This window comes from Aegilops tauschii, chromosome 7, assembly GCF_002575655.3.
Source record: "Aegilops tauschii subsp. strangulata cultivar AL8/78 chromosome 7, Aet v6.0, whole genome shotgun sequence".
Taxonomy (NCBI): Eukaryota; Viridiplantae; Streptophyta; class Magnoliopsida; order Poales; family Poaceae; genus Aegilops; species Aegilops tauschii.
Genome location: NC_053041.3, coordinates 97,818,043 through 97,836,713, shown reverse-complemented (window position 1 = coordinate 97,836,713; position 18,671 = coordinate 97,818,043). Strand labels below are relative to the sequence as shown.

At 47.1% G+C, this 18,671-nt stretch overlaps 2 protein-coding genes across 7 annotated transcripts; one reads left to right on the top strand and one right to left on the bottom strand.

The window, feature by feature from the left end:
* Positions 1-3,276: 3,276 nt before the first annotated feature.
* On the bottom strand, positions 3,277-3,744 carry LOC109764870 (ubiquitin-NEDD8-like protein RUB2). Its single transcript, XM_020323653.1, has one exon. The coding sequence runs from the start codon at positions 3,742-3,744 to the stop codon at positions 3,277-3,279; it is 468 nt and encodes a 155-aa protein (XP_020179242.1).
* A 389-nt stretch (positions 3,745-4,133) lies between these two features.
* Positions 4,134-12,986, top strand: LOC109764867 (aberrant root formation protein 4). 6 transcript variants are annotated; one of them, XR_012189831.1, is made up of 16 exons: positions 4,134-4,295; positions 4,378-4,530; positions 4,642-4,791; positions 5,596-5,665; positions 6,245-6,423; positions 6,499-6,558; positions 6,636-6,792; positions 6,892-6,951; positions 7,030-7,295; positions 7,370-7,441; positions 7,563-7,640; positions 7,895-8,089; positions 11,589-11,673; positions 11,754-12,273; positions 12,408-12,459; positions 12,602-12,986. XR_012189831.1 is itself a non-coding variant. In XM_020323650.4 (14 exons), exons 1-14 carry the CDS (start codon positions 4,185-4,187, stop codon positions 12,814-12,816), a joined length of 1,818 nt encoding a protein of 605 aa, XP_020179239.1. In that variant the 5' UTR covers positions 4,134-4,184; the 3' UTR covers positions 12,817-12,986. The 6 variants fall into 6 exon arrangements, 2 of the variants coding, with proteins under 2 accessions (XP_020179239.1, XP_040253289.1); XR_012189830.1 differs by having other exon boundaries at positions 11,754-12,288; XR_012189829.1 differs by having other exon boundaries at positions 6,624-6,792.
* Positions 12,987-18,671: the final 5,685 nt, after the last annotated feature.

The following is an 18,671-nucleotide window of genomic DNA, read 5'->3' as shown; positions in this document are numbered from 1 at the left end:
ACTCTTTGGACTTCTCGCAACAAGATGGTGATTGAGCGGGTGTTCCCGTGTCGTGTTGCTGACTCGTTCTTCAAATTTCTTGTCTTCTTGCAGTACTGGCATCTGCTCGCTAGGCCGAGGGGTCGTGGCCGTCTTCAGCTCTTGCTGTACGCCCTGGTGTCTACCGCGCGTCGGCTCTCCGACCGCCCGCCTGCTTCGTAGCTTGCCTCTGGTGGCCTTTGTTGTTTCTGTTTTTTCCATTTGGGCGTCTTTGTGCTGTGGCCCCAACTTTTCTCTTTTATAACTTTGTTTGAGACGTGGTTGTATGAACATATGTTTTATCTATAAAACGGGGCGAAAGCCTGTTTCAAGGCCTATTGATGGCTGGCCGAAGCCTCACTCTCACCCACGACAAACGACAACCCAGCTGGGCGTGCGAGTCCTGCAGCGCAGCGACGGGCAAGCACAAGAGTAACACGTCCCTGACAACTTAAACGACTCGTTCCCGAAAATAAAAAAACAATAAAAAACATGATGCGCTTTGATCTGGCGGCTGATGGCGTGAATCAGACCAAACTAAATCTCAGCTAGCTGAGTTTTAGTAAACCCGATCTTTTATCCCAGGGAAGGGAAGGCATGATAATAATAGTCTCTGGTATTTTATGGGCAGTCCAGCGTAGTCGAAGGGGGAGTGGGATAATAATTGGGGCGCACAATCAAACATGGGTGGTGCTGAGTAGGACTTGCTTGCCTGGGCTTTGAGCCTTTTCTCGCCATTGCCTGCCCTTCTTTTTTGCCTTGCACGCACGTACGCTGCTCCACGTTTCGCCGCTTTGGTACGTGCATGTGTACGGTCTCTTCTTGCTTCTATGCTCCACTTGGTCACATGGCGAAGTTGCATATGTATCCTCTGCACATTTTACTTGTCTACATAATTTAAAAGACATGATTTAAACCCTAAAACTATGCCGCCGTCCGCCGCCGCCGCCGTCCCAAGCCTTCTACATGCTGAGGAGCCTGGGGGAGGGGAAGGTTGGCGGCCGCGGCCCTCGTTTATGACGAGGCTGCCGCCGTGGCTGCGCCGGCACTCCGGCGTCTCTTGGGGCTCGACCTTGACGTGGGCGAGCGGCGTCGGTGTGCCGGAGGAGTGGGCGCCGGAGGAAGAGGAAGACGCGCCCGCTATCCGCCTCGACATCCACGAGCTGCCGCTCCGGCGCAAGAACGACGGCGCCGAGTACTCCATCCGCGGTGAGTTGCCGCCCTCGATGTGCTCGAGGACGGCCTTGAGAGTGCGCCCGGGGATGCCCCACCATTGACGCCGGCCCTCGGAGTTGTGGCGCCCGCGGAGTGCCGGAGCGCCATTCGTGGACGCGAGTTGGTCTGCGTGGCGGTGCTCGAAGTACGCCATCCGCAGATTGTGGCTGTCGGGGGCATACCTCGGCTGCTGTCGCGCGTGCTCCGGCATAGACGACCGGATCCGTGCGATCTCGGCACGCCGTTCAGCACCAAAGGGCGGCGGTGGCACCGGGACTCCGATGGCGTTGAGCCTCCATGAGCCCGGCACCCGCATGTCGGGCGCCGCTGGGTAGTCCGCCTCGTAGAGGAGGCGAGCCTCCACCTCGTGCAGGTGATGGCGGCCAAAACCGTTGGCCGCTGCTCCGTCTCCAGGGAAGCGCTCGGCCATGGTCACGACTTGAGAGAGGGGGAGAGAGAGGGTGTCGGCAGCGAAGAAGAGAGGGGCATCGGCGGCGAGAGAGAGGCTGTGGCGAGCAAGTGTGCGGCCAACTGCGAGGGAGGGTGGCTTTTATAGCGGCGAGCGGGCGGCAGCAGTGTGGACGCGTGGCGGGAGGGGGCGGGACACGCGGCGGTGACACCTTCACTGCGCCGCCCGTGAATCAATTGAAGGCTGATCCGCGGCAGCCTTCGCATTGATTTTCACGGGAAACCGAGGCGATGAGGACGACGAAGATTCTCAGCGTCGCCCAGTCGCTGACTCGTCGGGTTTGGCCTAGGTCCGCCAGCGCCAATTTCGGCCCTAGCTGGCGAAAATTGGGCTCCTGGAAACGCAACTGGGCCGATTTTTTATAGCCGACAATAAAAAGGGGCATGAGGGGTCCTGTTGTGGGTGGGGGGGGGGGGGGGGGGGGGAGTGGAGATGCTCTAACTCCCCTTCCATCGCAGGCTTTGCCATTCGCGAGCGGCAAAAACGAAGAGAGCCAGGAGAGTGGTGACTGCGAGTGGGCAGGGCGTGGTGAATGCAAGTAGGTGCGTGAATGCGACAAATTGAATCGTGCAAAGTGCGTCCAAACTGAAACTGAAACTAGACACTTGCACACTGAAAACGCGCAAAATGAAGTGAAAATAAAATAGTGACTGAAACTCTTTTTGTTGGTAAAAAATGAAGCGCAAAGCTTTTGCTAAACTAGTGTCTGAGCTGGTGTGTTACTCTGAAGTGTAAAAAATGTCCAGTTTGCTCTCTTTATTTGAATTTTCAGTTCACTTCAAAGGATCACTATCAGGAGCCAAGTCTTTAATTTTTTGATCACCTCAGCGCATGAGCATAGCTCTGAAAACTGAATAATAAATCAGCCTATGAGCATGCATAGCTCTGCAAACTGAAACATAGAACTTGAGCAGGTAACAAATTCAGAGCAAAGTCCAGACTTTGCATTCATTTCAGAGCATTCAATACCACAATTTTTGTCTCACCATATAAATCACACTCACAATACATAGGAACTTGAATTTCATTCTCTGCAAATCAAGGGCGCAAACATCAACATCAATTATGCTGGACTTGGCCTCCATTGCTGAATGCTGAGTTGTTCGTTCTGAATCTTCAGTTTCAGTACATCGGCCTTCGGTTGACATCATCACGCAAATCACCATGCGGCAGTGGAAAAAAGGTAGAAGAGAGATTTTTGTGTCCAAGGGGAGACGGTGTAAAGATCGATCTAGAAGAAGTGTTTCCCTATTCATATATGATAGGTTCTGTTCGATTAGTGCAAGTCACGCGAGGCTATTTTTGGACAAAAAAATATTCATACCTTTGCTTCTCATTTAAGCATGCAATGCAAGCAGTGGATTGGGTAGCAAAAAGATGCACAGATACAGCATTACAGCTTACATGTAAAGGACTCAAACAATATTCATAAACTTCCAACCACAGTTTACATAGCCCCAAAACCATTACGTAACAATGTTTACAAAAAAACCATTACTTAACAAAATATTAAAACTACAGCTAAACCCTAGCTAGATAGTACAAGCTCTCGTAGGTAAAACCCAGGCATATATCTAGTAGCAGCCACCGCCCCTGAGGGCGAGGACGAGGTGGAGCACGTCGCCAGCCTTGATATTGTAGTCCTTTGCCGCCTTGTCGTCGGCGAGCTGCTTGCCGGCGAAGATGAGCCTCTGCTGGACGGGCGGGATGCCCTCCTTCTCCTCGACGCGCTCCTTGATGCGGTCGACCGTGTCGGTGTGCTCAATGTCGATCTCGATCTCCTTGCCGGTGAGCGTCTTGACCTTGATGGAGAGGCCGCCGCGGAGGCGGAGCACGAGGTGCAGTGTCGACTCCTTCTGCACATTGTAGTCGGCGAGCGTGCGGCCGTCCTCGAGCTGCTTCCCGGCGAAGATGAGCCGCTGCTGGTCTGGTGGGATCCCCTCCTTGTCCTGGATCTTGGCCTTGACGTTGTCGATGGTGTCGCTGCTCTCCACCTCCAGCGTGATCGTCTTGCCCGTTAGGGTCTTCACGAAGATCTGCATCTTACGATGGTTGTTTGCGGCGAGGTGCGTCCTGGTTAAGTCGACGGAGCTTCGCCGGACTTGTGTTTCGATTCGATCTCTCTAGGCTCTAGCTTGTTGGTTGGCTTGAGATCGATGGGGTCGTGTGGACTATATATAGATGGAATCGCGTACGTGGCCGTGAGCTCTGCGTTTGCTCGACTCGGGCTTGGAATCCGATCCCTGCGGTGCCATGATTTCCTGCGGGAACTCTGCAACGATGTCGTTTCGTATTGGGCACCTTTTGGGCCCAGCACGTACGGCCCATGGAAAGTGAAAAGGCGATAACTGCGCGATTTTGGACGCGAGGCAGCCCAAGTTGAGGAATAGGCCTGATTGAGCCCAACCCGTATGGGTAACCAGACAACCCAGGCCCAGCCCTAAAGAGCACCTCCACTGCCCCTTCCAACCACGGCAGCTCCATGGCCAGGGACGAACCCTTCGCCGCCGCCGTGGACGTTGCCGACGGCGACTCAACCTCCTCCAGCCCAACCCTCACGCGCCTACGGGAAGCACTCGCCGCCCTCTCCGAGGTAACTGGTCGCTCAACCAACCATCTCGAACTCGCTACTTCTCCACGCCTTCCCCCAAACCGTAAGCTCCTGCCTGCTCCAGGCGTTCGAGTCCGGCGACGCCGCCTCCTCCGACGCAGCAGCCGCCGCCGTCGCCGAGATCCTCAGCGCGTCCGATGCCGACGCGTCCGCCGCGCTCGCCGAGCAGATGCTCCGCGAGGTCCACGCGTTCCTCTCGTCCCCGTCCTCGAATCAGGTCCGACAGATTGTGCCGCGGCGCCTTCGGCTGTTCTCATCCTCGGCCGCTGAAATTGCGTTGCGTTTTGCGGCTGATGGTTCTCCTGATTCTGCTGCTATGCTGTGATAGATGGCCATGGACGCGCTGTCTCTGGAGCTTCCCAAGCCTGTGGCGAAGCTGGGTGCTCGGATGGGGAATTGCCGGGACATTGCCAGGACTATCATTGAGTTCTTTGCGTCGAATTGCAGCCCAAGGGACATGCTCTGCATCCTCTGCGAGGTCAGTTCCACAATTAATAAATAAGCAGTTCCCACTCTTGGAAACTTGAAGCTCCTTTTACCCACGACTGGAAAATAGATTATTTCCTATATTTGGGATGGCTAGTCTTTACACCGTGAAGCTTTTTAAACACTTTAATTATGTTAATATGTTAACGATTTTGGTTGCAATTTTAGTTCTATTAATGTCCAAATGTTCTTTCAATGGAAGATTATATATTTGTAAAAGGTTGGGGGGATAAGTAGGAGCATCACTGCACAAACTTAATCTAAGTTCTGACTGTAGATTTTGGGGGAGTGTGAAATTTTGGCATTCTGTGTTTAATTTTGTGCCTATGCTGATTTCCGCACTTATGTGATTGACACCTGCCTGGGCTCTGAGATGCTTGCTTTATATGTTTCCTTTTCCTTAAAGAGACACTGGTAAATTTAAAATCTCTGGTTATGAATTGATGCTGTGTGTCCAGATCTACTCCCTCCGTTCCTAAATATTTGTCTTTCTAGAGATTTCAACAAGTGACTACATACGGAGCACAATTAGTGAATCTACACTCTAAAATATGTCTATATACATCCGTATGTGGTAGTCCATTTGAAATCTCTAAAAAGACAAATATTTAGGAACGGAGGGAGTATGAAGTATCTGGGGACACGGGGCTTTAGCACCCAGTCATCCTTAAGCAGCTTCTCATATTCTCAAAATGCTAATATCATCATCCTTTTCTTTCTCTCTAGCTGATGCTCAGTTCTTTACTGTTACCTGGTCACCCATTTGGTTCATACTATTACCTTTATGTTGATGCAGGCATTAGATACACCAGTGGCATTAAATGGATCAGCATATCTTGTTATTCTACTAGATGGGCTTGCCAGCAGTATGTACATTATTTTATATTAACACTTCTACAGATTCCAATTAATTATTTGTTCTGCTAACTGGCAACAGTTTCTTGCCTTGAAACTTCAGCCTGATGCCCTCCTTACATTTTGTATGTACATAGGATAAGTTAGATATATACTCCCTCCACTCCATCAACAAGGCGTAATTTTTGTTTCGCTAAGATCATGGAGGTGCTGCGCATCTGAATTGTTTCCCATCTTACCTAGCCCTCATTAATGAGCAAGATCGTTTGTAGTTTATCCTGGCTGGACACTTAGCGTCTCCTCAATCGAACCATGGCCATGTACGGCTGATTGACGAGCAGTGATAATTAAATCCATTGTTTAGTCCACCAGTGCACATATTATAGAGAAGGGGGTATTTTTGGGAGGCCTAGTGCTAAACTACCCTTGCACCTTCTTTCCAGGAATTTTGACAAAAGAAAATTATGACTACTTTTCAGGAATGGAGGGAGTACATGCTAGAGCTATGTTGCACACCTTCCATCTATTTTTTTTACCGATTAACATTATATGGATTTGAGTTCTTCATAGCTAATTGTTCTTTCGACTAGCGCTTATTTTGATTCAGAGGAGACATATTGAGCAAGTAAAGGTCGTACTTCCTGCCATCCTTCGAGTTATGCATGCTAATTTATCAGAATGTGATGAGGAACATGGAATGTCTGCTGTTGATCTGTTCAGTGCAGCCCTCAGAATAGGCAATGCTATACAAGAAATGTGCAAAACAATGGTTTGTTGATTTGAATACTCTGTTGACCATCTCATTTGTTCTATTGATTCTGAGGTATTTTTTGTTCACTAAAAGGTCAACCACAGGAAGGAAGAGCTATGTTCTATACTTGGTCTATACGCCCTTCAAAACATAGTGAGTACCAAATGGATGTTATTTCTAGAATATCCATGTATGTTACATCCACTTTGATATACAAGGCTCTTTTGCAGGCTCTTGTATCATCAGAAAGCAAACATCAGAATATTCAGTCTACTTGTGGTTCAGTTGTTCTTCAATATTCTAAACTTCTTATGTTTTGCGGGTTCACCTATTTGGGTCTTTTAACTGGTAATGATGTGACCTCAGCCACCACTAAGCTTTCTAAAGGTGACTCATCCAAATTATTCCCATCTTTCTGGTTCCTTGGAATAGTTGTATTATGTTTGCTTCATTGCTAACTGATGCATATGTCCGCAAATGATGTAGAAGAGGACGACAATTTTCTGGACTGCTTTTCTTTTGCTATGGACGGTGCAAGTCTTGTAGGTTTGAAAATCTTTCCTATCACACCACTTTCACTATTATTTAGAAGCTGCTTGGTCACATTCTTGAGCTCTCTTACAGTTGTGTGGACCTCTATGCATGATGATATGTCAAAATATGCTGGAGCAGAGTTTGAATCAGCACTGAAAGAAGTTCAAGACAATTGTATTAGGAAATGGGAAGCAATCAACATGTTTAGATATGTCTTGTCTTCAGTTAATTACTCATGGGCAATCAAATCTCACAGTCTGGACTTATTGTTGACTTTAGTTGATGATAAGTGTAGTGAGGAAACCAACGATCATGTAGATTTCCCATGTTCCACTCAAATTTTTGCCATACTCAAGGTAAGTTTGCACTTTCTTAGAGGTGAGTCAGTATATTCGAATATACTGTTTCAATATTATAAGTATTTCCCCAGGCCATTGAAAGAGTCATGATAGCTGCCCCAGATACGTTGATGCGGAAGAAAGCCTTTTCTGCCCTGAAAAGGGTATGTATCTTAAATTCACTTTGTGTGTGCAAAGAGAAGATTATTAGTCTGCCCCCCCCCCCCCCCCCCCCCCCCTTTTTTTTTTATTATCTGTGCATGTGTTAACTATAAATCTTATCAGGTTATTTCAGTGGTGCCATCCACTCAGAGATTTGATATCTTACAGGCCCTCATTGAGAATAGTATGTTCCCCTCCTTGGTAAGAAAACTTATCATATCCACTATTCTTTGGAATGTTTGAGAGCACCAACTTGTAGATGCCTGAGATGTATATGTAGCAAAAGAGTGAATAAATAAATAATCGTACCACAACATTATGGACTAAAGGTTTTTCATCCAGCCTTATCTGATGTATAATTTCATTAAGGACATGTTGCCTGTTGATGTGAACTTCATTTTGAACTCCATACTTCAAATCCTGGCTTGTGTTTACTTTATGTCTTGTTCTTTCAGACTGCAATTCTTTTAGATCTGGTGAAGAATGAAGTTTTGAGAGAGAGCCGTCGAGCTGATCAGGTTAATGGATCTGATCGATCACAAGATTCTGGGGAATCACCACCCTGGGCTTCTCAGGTGCTTGAGTTAGTGGAGCTGATCTTGAGGCCTCCAGAAGGTGGTCCTCCTTGTCTTCGTGATCACAGTGAAGAGGTACCCTTTCCTTTTGTTCCTTACTACGTTTAAAGCTGTACACAGAGGTTGTTGGTGGGAAGCCTTGATTGCTCAACGTTGAAAGTTGGTAGCTCCCTCAAGTCAGTAATTGGACGTCAGTGTCTTGATTGCACAAACTCAAATACTTGATACACCAGCAGCACAACTTTCCCTAAACATTAGCTTAGTTTGTGGTTGCTGAACTATGATGCATTATGCTTACGTTATAATCTGCTGTTGAAAGTTAGCCACAAAAATAGGTGAAATCAAGTCAATGAAACACTAAATAGGCATAAGCTGGTTGGACAAATTTAATTGTCATAATCCGTTGCAATGGTATTCGTCTGTGTTATGGCGCTGCTAGAAGGAGTGCGCGAGAGGGCCGGCCGGGGGCATTTTTGCCCACAGCCGGGCAAGAGGGAAGGGATTTCCTTCTTAATTCTTGCTTGATTAGATTGATACATCTCCTCTCTTTATATAGAGAGGTTTACTTGACTCCCAAGCAAGGCTTACTTGACCCCTAAGCAAGCGACCCTTATCTCTAATTAACCCTAAGACTAACGGGCTATACCGCCAGCCCAGGCCCATTAGGCCCATTACGTACAAATTGGGGTGAGGCTGCAGGCTGCTGCGCGCGGCCTCCTAGCATGTCGGCGTGTGCGGGAGATGCGTGGTCTGCAGCTGCCGCTCCTCCCAGTTGCGCTTCGCTGCGCAAAGGACCTCGATCTCGTCCGCTGCGTCGGGGATCTTGGGCATGCTGTTTTCCCCACGGACAGCAACCTCAAAGTCTGCGACATCGGCGGTTGGGGGGGGGGGGGCGCACGCGCACCCCTCCTCGCCATTCTCCATCGACAGCCCTCCACTCTTCCCTGTGCAGTACAGACCAACAGCCGTCCGGCGGGGAGAAGGCATGGTGTCACTGACAGGAGCGCACCACGTAGCCCTACTTTATTCCGCCGCCGGCCGCCGCGAGGGCGCCTCTGCTGGTCGCTCTTGCGACCACTTCCAGGTGGCCATACACATGCACTCCTTTTGTCCAGATGGTATCCATGGGATCCAAGTGGCTGTACACGTTCGACGTGCGAATGGTGTCCATTTTATGTTCAGGGATCCAAAATAAAGCGTCCTAGTCCATTTTAGGTTGAGAGTAATAAAACAAGCCGAGATGTAAAAGGCTTGTTTTTAGGTGTTAGGCTTGTGTTGCGTCGAGTCATGGTATAAGTTGGTTAGGCTGCAGCTCGAGGACAAGCTGCATGTCTAGGTGGGGTGTAGTGTTAGAGTACGTCATGGGCCTGGGCTGGCGGTATAGCCCGTTAGTCTTAGGATTAATTAGAGATAAGGGTCGCTTGCTTAGGGGTCAAGTAAGCCTTGCTTGGAAGTCAAGTAAACCTCTCTATATAAAGAGAGGAGATGTATCAATCTAATCAAGCAAGAATTAAGAAGGAAATCCCTTCCCTCTTGCCCGGCCGTGGGCAAAAAGGCCCCCGGCCGACCCTCTCGCGCACTCCTTCTAGCAGCGCCATAACAATTTGGTATCAGCTAGCTTCGGTTTGATCATGTCTTCACCGCTGCCCAACCCGTCTCTCCCGCTGCCGGTCACCTCATCGCCTCCGGCGACAACCACGACCGTCGCCCCGCTCCTGCCCGCGCCGGGATCCTCCGTCGCGCCTGCCACCGCCGTCCTCACCCCGGAGGAGGTGTCCGGGGCGCTGCGGGACCTAACCCAGGCGGTCCAGGAGATCTGCCTGTTCTTGTCCGGGTCCTACGGGCCGCACTAGGCTGTGCCGCCCATCGCCGCCACCGCGCCGCCGTGGCTGCCATGGCAACCGCCGCACCAGGCGGCCTCCGCCGCGCTCGCCGGGCCGCTGCAGCTGCCATCCACCGCCCCGCCCTGGCTGCAGTGGCAGCCGCCGCTCCTGGCGGCCTCCGCCGCGCTCGCCGGGCCGCTACAGTAGCCGCTGCAGCTGCCATCCACCGCCCCGCCTTGGCTGCAGTGGCAGCCGCCGCTCCTGGTGGCCTCCGCCGCAGCAGCCGCTGCCGCTGCCCGGCGCGACACCGCAGCAGCCGCTGCAGCTGCAGCGGCCCCCGCCGGTCAGCTCCGGCCCCGCATCGACCGCGCCGGCGGGAGTCCCGATGCACCAGATCAAGTTCCCGCCGTCGCCGTCACCACTTCTGGCTTGGATCGCTACCCGCCACGTGTCGGCGGCGGTGAGGCTGCAGGCTGCTGCGCGCGGCCTCCTAGCGCGTCGGCGTGTGCGGGAGATGCATGGTCTGCAGCTGCCGCTCCTCCCAGTTGTCCTTCGCTGCGCAAAGGACCTCGATCTCGTCCCCACAGACAGCGACCTCAAAGTCTGCGACATCGACGGTTGGGGGGGCGCACCCTCCTCGTCATTCTCCATCGCAAGCCCTCCACTCTTTTCTGTGCGGTGCAGACCAACAGCCGTCCGGCGGGGAGAAGGCAGGGTGTCACCGACAGGAGTGCACCGCGTAGCACCACTGCATTCCGCCGGCCGCCGCAAGGGCGCCTCTGCTGGTCGCTCTTGCGACCACTTCCAGGTGGCCATACCCATGCACTCCTTTTGTCCAGATGGTGTCCATGGGATCCAGGTGGCTGTACACGTGCACGTCCGACGTGCGGATGGTGTCCACTTTTTGTTAAGGGGTCCAAAATAAAGCATCCCAGTCCATTTCAGGTTGAGAGTAATAAAACAAGCCGAGATGTAAAAGGCTTGTTTTTAGGTGTTAGGTTTGTGTTGCGTCGAGTCATGGTTATAAGTTGGTTAGGCTGCAGCTCGAGGACAAGCTGCATGTCCAGGTGGGGTGTAGTGTTAGAGTACGTAATGGGCCTAATGGGCCTGAGCTGGCGGTATAGCCCATTAGTCTTAGGGTTAATTAGAGATAAGGGTTGCTTGTTTGGGAGTTAAGTAAACCTCTCTATATAAAGAGAGGAGATGTATCAATCTAATCAAGCAAGAATTAAAAAGGAAATCCGTTCCATCTTGCCCGGCCGTGGACAAAAGGCCCCCGGCCGGCCCTCTCGCGCACTCCTTCTAGCAGCGCCATAACAGTCTGCGAGTGAGTTATGATAGAGGATTAGTTGTTGTGTAAATTTATTGTGCTTGAGGACTGCATAGACCAAATTGACCTGGTTTGGGTGAATAAGTAAGCAAAGGTTTGGTTAAAATGTATTATTTTGGCCTCTTTGTATTTCTCCATGTTACTAGTGGTCATGGTGCCAACATTTGTAGCACTCCTCCTTGATAGCCTTTTGGACATCCTCATTCCACCACCACGTATCTTTAGGTTCTTGCTTCTTACCTTTTGTCACCCCAAGTACCTCCCTAGCTACCTTCCGAATGCAAAAAGCCATCTTCACCCACATGCTATCCGCTGCTCCTTCGTCCCATGGTCCTGCAATCATCCTCTCCTTTAAGGTTTGTTGTTCTTCCCCTTTGAGCTTCCACCACTTTGTTCTTATGATTTTGGCACCTTTGTCCAGGATAGGGTGCCACTCAGACTGGTAAGCTATCCCACTGAGAATTGCAATCCCAAATACTTGCAAGGGAAATTCCCAATCTGGCAGGGTAAGGCTGAAGCAACCAGAAGTTGTTCTTGCTCCTCTCCTCTGATATGGATCGTTGATGATTTGGCATAATTGACACAGGGACCAGAGGCCATACCGAAAATTGTCAAAGCTTCTCCAGCTATCGTCGTGAATGAAAGAGACAAGCTGAGAATCTAGAACACTGTCAGGCAATCGTGCGTTCCAGCGAAGACAAGCTGAGAATGAAAGCTTCAAGGATCTTCTCAACCATATTTCCGTCGGGGACTGAAGCCTTGAGTCCTAAGCAGCATCTAAACGCATAATCACTGCATCGGCAATCACTTGCCGCATTCCTGAAAAGAGTGATCCAGAACGCTTTAAGGGGTCAGCGATCGCTGGACTGCACTTCCACGCGGCTGGACTGCACTTCCACGCCTCCTTGATAGCCTCCTTAAATCCTTCCAGCTTGGCCCAGAATTCACATCGCTCCTGGGGGAAAAGCCCGCATTTATTAGAGGGAGATGAAAAGGAAAATGATCGGAGATAGCAGTTGATAGCACCTGTAGTAGGCAGTCAGGATAAAACAGTTCCCAGTCCACTGTCTATGATGATATTTTGAGCATCGACGTCATTTCTCCAAGCATGTGTTTTCGAAGTGCTGATAAACTACCTTTTTTTTCCTGTTCTTGTCCTGCTAATTTCACTTTGCTAGCATTCTATAGTTTATGCCCATAAAACAATCTGATACGATCCCCATTCACTGTCTGTAAGCAGGTGTTATCTGCTCTGAACTTGCTCAGATTGATTCTGATAATAGATTCAAGAGGTAACTGTTCTTGCAAACCCGTGATGTATTGCTTTCCAAGTCTCCTGGTACACGGATCAAGGCTTGCTCGGGGCAGAGCCAGTCCTGGAATTGGTCAACATTTTGTGTGTTAACAGAAGTTTTCCTCTCTTTTTTATTGTAGGATCCAGATCAGCAAAAATGTTGCGGGACGAAAAAATACGAGCCGTGTACTCAGAGTGGCTGCTCCCACTAAGATCAGTTGTTACAGGGATTCAATCGGAACTCGAGAAAGACGGCGGTGACGACGAAAATCAGATGGCGTGCTTGTTAAATCCTGTTCAACTCGTACTTCACCGCTGCATTGAGTTGGTGGAGGAAAAGATGAAAGGTTTGTAATGCTTGTACAGTGCTTAGCGCAGTGTTGGCTTGGCCAGGAAATGTGAAATTTCACTCATCAGTATTCTGACTCCGTTTCCTCCATTACCTGTGCCATATAGACATCCTCTGCTGCGAGTATACGTAAATCCTCAATGAAATGTTGGACTACATGTGGTTGTTTCATCCCATTCACTGTTTATGGGCCTCGTGCAGTTTTATTCATCTCGGATCAATGGTTGTGCGGTGTGAAGTACTACCTCTGTCATACGGAGAAGCAAGAGAAAAGAAGACATGGCACGGACTCATTTTTTCAAAATTGAAATTATCTTGATGAATTAAAAAGAGAATATCGAACCACTATGAAGAAAGAAGGTAGGGGAGAACATATGTTGCTCGTCCATACTTGTTGCATCGCACCACAGGATCTACGGATTTGCATGTTGAATCGTACCACTGGATCTACGTGATTGGGAGAAGCAAGAGAAAAGACGACGTGGCATGGACTCATTTTTTAAAATTGAAATTATCTGGATGAATGAAAAAAAGAACACCGAACCACCGCGAAGAAAGAAGGTAGGGGAAAACATATGTTGCTCGTCCATACTTGTTGCATCGCACCGTGGGTTCCGCATAATTGGGAGAAGCTAGAAAGAAAAAAAAATGTGCTCGTCCATACTTGTAGCGTCGCACTGTTGGATCTACACAATTGGAAGGAGCAAGGGAAAAATTGAAAATTAATATCGTCATAATCTTTTGGGGAGAAAAGAGGAAAGAAAGAAAAAAATCAAAATCATCATAATTGTTTTTGGGGAAGCGAGAGAAAAAAATCAAAATCATTTGAATAAACAAAACATGACTGGGAGAAGCAAGAGGAAAAAAATTAAGAGAAGCGACTGAACTGGCATAGCTAAGAGAGAAAAAATTAAAAGCGTCATTAAAAAAGTTTAGGAGAAGCGAGTGATAAAAATAGACAATGTCATATGAAAGAAGAAAAGTCATCATTTTTTGAAGGAGCGAGAGATAAAAAATCAAAATGATGTAAAAAACAGAAAAACCAACCGTGTACGTCTACACGGATCTGACGATCATATATAGCATTAGGCGAACCCAATAGCCATACGTTGGCCTTTTACCTCCGCAGACCTGTTAGATCGGCGCTAACTGATTCGTGACCGCATCGTTGGTGACATAAGGGTCAGTACCAGCGTATTTAAGCAGCCAAGTTGCCTACCAAGCTTGCGGTGTGGTACTAAATAACGGCGAACCGATCGGTGTGCTCGTTTTGCTCGTTTCCGCCGCACCAGCAGCTGAACGCTCGCTGGGCCACCCTCGTCCTCGGTCCACCAGCTAAGCTGGGCCTCTAAAGAAAAATAAAAGTAGCGATTTGTGTTTGGAAAAAGTACATCGTGTATTATAAAAATGTTTACCATGTATTAGAAAAAGTTCTATGTGTATTAAAAAAAGTTCTTCTTTTTTAGTCACACGTGTTGCTAGCTAGCGTGCACCATGTTGTTTTTGTTTTTGTTTTTGCATGGAGCGTGCACGCATGTGGGCAGATTCTCCATCTGAAATTTGGATATTTTCTTAGATTAATTGTTTGGATCCTTCACCCATCGATAAAAATCTTCGAGTCCATAACGTGAACGTGTTAGTGTGCACACATGTCTTTGTTGTTCGAACTATGCATACATTGGGTTTTTCTTTTAAGGTTGAATTTGACTCATCTAAAAAAAGTTAAATTTAACTCTATTTATGTCCATCATGAACTCATACTGACTGGCTACTAGGACGCGGAAATTGAAAAGGAAACAAACTCCATACATACATAGACAAGGGCAAACCAACCTGTGGTTGGATGGTTAGTGGAAGGAGACGTTTCCATCGACGACGAGGCACCTACGATGACTTTGTAAATCTCAAGATGATATGCCGGCTCAGTCTCTCGAAGGTGCTCATAGGGGTAGGGTGTGCGTTCATAGGGATGAGTGTATGCGCATATGTATGAGTGCTTGTGTCTGTACTGTGTTAAAAAAATATGGACAAGGTTAGGTAATGTTGGACTACCATATATACACATATTATGACACACACAGCGAAAACATATATCACATCCAGTAAAGTAAATATAAAATAAATTGTCTCCAGGAGATATTGAATATTGATCCTAGTAGTCAATATCAAAACACAAGACATGAATATGTGGTTATTTTTCTCCCGTTGCAACGCACGTACAGTTTTCCTAGTATTACGAAAATGTTCAACATGTATTACAAAAAGTTCATCGTATATTACAAAAATGTTCAATCTATATTTAGAAACCTTCAACGTGTATAACAAATATGTTCACTGTATTAGAAAAAATGTTCATCGTATATATGTACGAAAAAGCTCAATGTGTTTTTGAAAAATGTCACCATATATTACAAAAACGTTCACTGTATTAGAAAATTTCACACTACTATAAAAATGTTTAGTGTATTTCTTAAAATGTTCTCTATGTATTATAATAGTTTTTATATTACAGAAAACTATATATATATAAAATGGTGCAAACAAAATAAAAAACCCAAATTAGGAAGAAAATAATAATAATAAAACAGAAATTGGTTCGCAACAGCCAAACGGCTGGTACAGTATGTCTGTCGCTACAGTTCCTCTTACCGGGCTGACCCATTTGCGTTCGCCCTGTGCGTCAGCGCGTCTGTTGGACACCTGCAGGCGTCGAAGTGAACTCCTATGTGCCGCTCGTCGCGGCGAATTGCTGAGCGGACGCATAGGCAACTCCAACTGGGCCGGCCCATTAGCATAACACCGTGAACACTCTGCTCGCCCCTGTGCAATTCGCTAGCAATTTGGCGCAGCATGCGTCATATAGGCAATTCCGGCGTCGAAGAGGGACTCTCAGCGCGTAGGTCGCTCGCTATCCACATAGCGCGTACCCCCTATAGCACTGGAATTTCTATGGCCCGGCATATCGACTAGTGATCATTATAGTTTTGTGAGAATAAATTTTCTCTCGTTCTTTTGGCGGTACCATGAAACTAGAGAGTTTTCTGTCCTCGCATATCAGATTATTTAGATCTGATGAGTTTATGTTGCTGTGTCAAGCCATTTTTGTTGGTCTGATTCTTTGTGGAGGTGAAATCTTTCATCGACACCATGGTGAAGATATAATTATTCGACGGCCTGCACTTGTAGGGGATCATCTGTAACGCCCGAATAATTAAGCTACAGTGAACCTCTGCTAATGATGCCACGTCACCTCGGTTACTGTTGGTAATCTCGCGTTAGTTCAAAACCGATTCAAATACAAAATTGAATTAAAGGCAAACATCAAAAGTTTTCAAACTTTAAAACTAAATTGTTCGGATTGTGAAAAATAAATCGCAAGTAACTGTGGTGAAGAAACCCCACTTTTATAAAATGTTTAAATACTCTAAGGTGAATAAAACAGTAGCAAAATCCAATATTTAAAAGCTTCTATAATTAATAAAATACTAAACTAAATGGTTTTCGGGTAAAACCTTTTGTGGCAGTGGGTTTTGTGTTATTACTAATTTAGGGATCATTTTAAATATTAAGTAAAACTAAACAGAAAAGAAAGTAAAATAAAAACTAACAAAAGAATAAATAAAAAGAAAAGAACGAAACAGAAAAAAAAAAGAAACCCCACTCGGCCCAGCCAGCCCAGCCCAGACGCCCCCACCCCCCACACTCCCCATAACCCCCGAAACCCTAACCCCCTCCCCCACTCGCTCCCACTTCCCCCATGTTCGCCGCCTCTTCTCCCCGATCTGGATCAGGGGGCAACGACCTCGACGACCCGACGCCGTCGCCACCGCCTGGACCTCGCCGGAGCTGCCCCTCCGTCGTCCCAGTCCTCCTCCTCGACACCCGCTGCCATCCCCCCTGCACCGCACGTGAGCGTCCCATCCACCCTTCCCCGTCTCCCTGCTCGTGCATGCTCGCCGCGTCGCCGCGCTCGCGCGCGTCGCGCCGGCTGCGCCCCGCAAGCCCCCGCGCTGACCTCCCCGCGTCACCGCCGCTGCTGCTTCTTCTCCGCTGCCGAGCCAAACGCCACCGATGAGCCCAGGAGCCAGACGCCACCGACGACGACTCCTACTACACTGGAGGTGCCTACTACTACGTGCAAGCCGTCGCCGACGACCAGGAGTAGTTTAGGAGGATCTCAGGCAGGAGGCCTGCGCATCTTTTGATTTGTATCCCAGTTTGTGCTAGCCATCTTATGCCAACTTGTTTAACGTATGTGTGTACTCAGATATTGTTGCTTCCGCTGACTCGTCTATGATCGAGCACTTGTATTCAAGCCCTCGAGGCCCCTGGCTTGTATTATGATGCTTGTATGACTTATTTATTTTTAGAGTTGTGTTGTGATATCTTCCCGTGAGTTCCTGATCTTGATCATACACGTTTGCGTGTATGATTAATGTACGATTGAATCGGGGGCGTCACATCATCCCTGGCCCAAGTACGTTCATCAATCAAGACTTCCAATCTTTTTGGATGGGCGACTCAAGGCGATTTCAAAAACCACTAATGGTAATGTTCGTGCGGTGAAGGAGTGACAACATCGTTGCTCCGGTCCAATTGCAGCCTCTTTACCAAAGTCTCTGGAGTATTTCTTCGAGCAGAGATTGACGCTGTGAAGAATGTGTTTATAAGAGATTTCACTGTAATTCTTAGTCATAGGAGTTACTTTGTATTTTCTTGGATGTTAGGTCCAATAGTGTACCTGTAATTGTTATGAGTATGAATAAAGTTACAAGTGTTTCAGAAAAAACTGGTTTTGGGAAGGTTCCAGATCCTTCCCTGAACTGGTTTTTCTAGTTTCTTTTTTTTCTTTTGTTTTTTTCCTATTTTTGTTTTGTTTTTTTTCATGTTATTCTTATTTTTAAATTTACAGTAATCTTTAAATTCATGAACATTTTGTTTTAATTTTATTTTCCGTTTCCATTTTGCAAACATCTTTTTTCAAATTCGTGAATAGTTTTTTGGAATCATGGACATTTTTCTGAACTTACGTGCTTTTTCACTTTTCACTTTTTTGCGAATTTTCTTTTTAAATTTGCAAACACTTTTATGTTCATCGAATTCAAAAAACTGTTCAACAATGGAAAAAATGTCCAAAAATGATCATGAAATTCAATTTTTTCATCGTACTTAAAAAATGTTCATCAAAATTCAAAATTTGTTCATCAAATTCCAAATTTGTTCATAAATTTTCAGCAATTGTTCGTCAAATTCAAAATTTGTTCATTGAATTCAAAATTTGTTCATCCATTTTTTTCATATTGTTTTTTCTTGACTACAAATTTTGTTCATCAAGTTCAAAAAATGTTCCTCAAATTCAAATTTTATTCATCAAATACAATAAATGGTCACCATTATTAGAAAATTCTCATCAAAGTAAGACAAATGTTCATACTTTTAAAATTGTGAACATTTTTTGAATTGAATAACTGTTTTTCAATTTGGTAAACATTGTTTTAATCCGCGAGCATTTATCATTTCCTGAAATTGTTTTTTTTGATCATGAACAAATTTTAAATTCACAAGCATTTCACAGTTTGCAACTTTTTGTTGAAATCCCGGATTATTTTTAAAAAGGAAAAAAGTTAAAATAGAGAAAAGCAAAAAAACACAAGGTGCTTCCCGCCCCGCACATGGGCCGGCCCAAGAGGGGAGCGGGGGACGCAGAAGGGTACCCTGATGGGAAGGATTGTAGTACTCCAGGACATATGCATAACCCGACGTCTTCGTATCCTCGCGTTTCTGAGCCTACGTGAGCAACATGACCTAATCAATCAGACGGTGCCAAGCTGTCACGCCGAGAGACGAGTGCCGCACGTTTG

Bases quoted from the DNA above. Each gene is read 5' to 3' on its own strand.
- LOC109764870 (XM_020323653.1), bottom strand. From the start codon at position 3,744: ATGCAGATCTTCGTGAAGACCCTAACGGGCAAGACGATCACGCTGGAG.
- LOC109764867 (XM_040397355.3), top strand. From the start codon at position 4,185: ATGGCCAGGGACGAACCCTTCGCCGCCGCCGTGGACGTTGCCGACGGC. The intron at 6,793-6,891 runs GTGACTCATCCA...CAAATGATGTAG, and splicing joins CACCACTAAGCTTTCTAAAG to AAGAGGACGACAATTTTCTG. The intron at 7,296-7,369 runs GTAAGTTTGCAC...GTATTTCCCCAG, and splicing joins AAATTTTTGCCATACTCAAG to GCCATTGAAAGAGTCATGAT.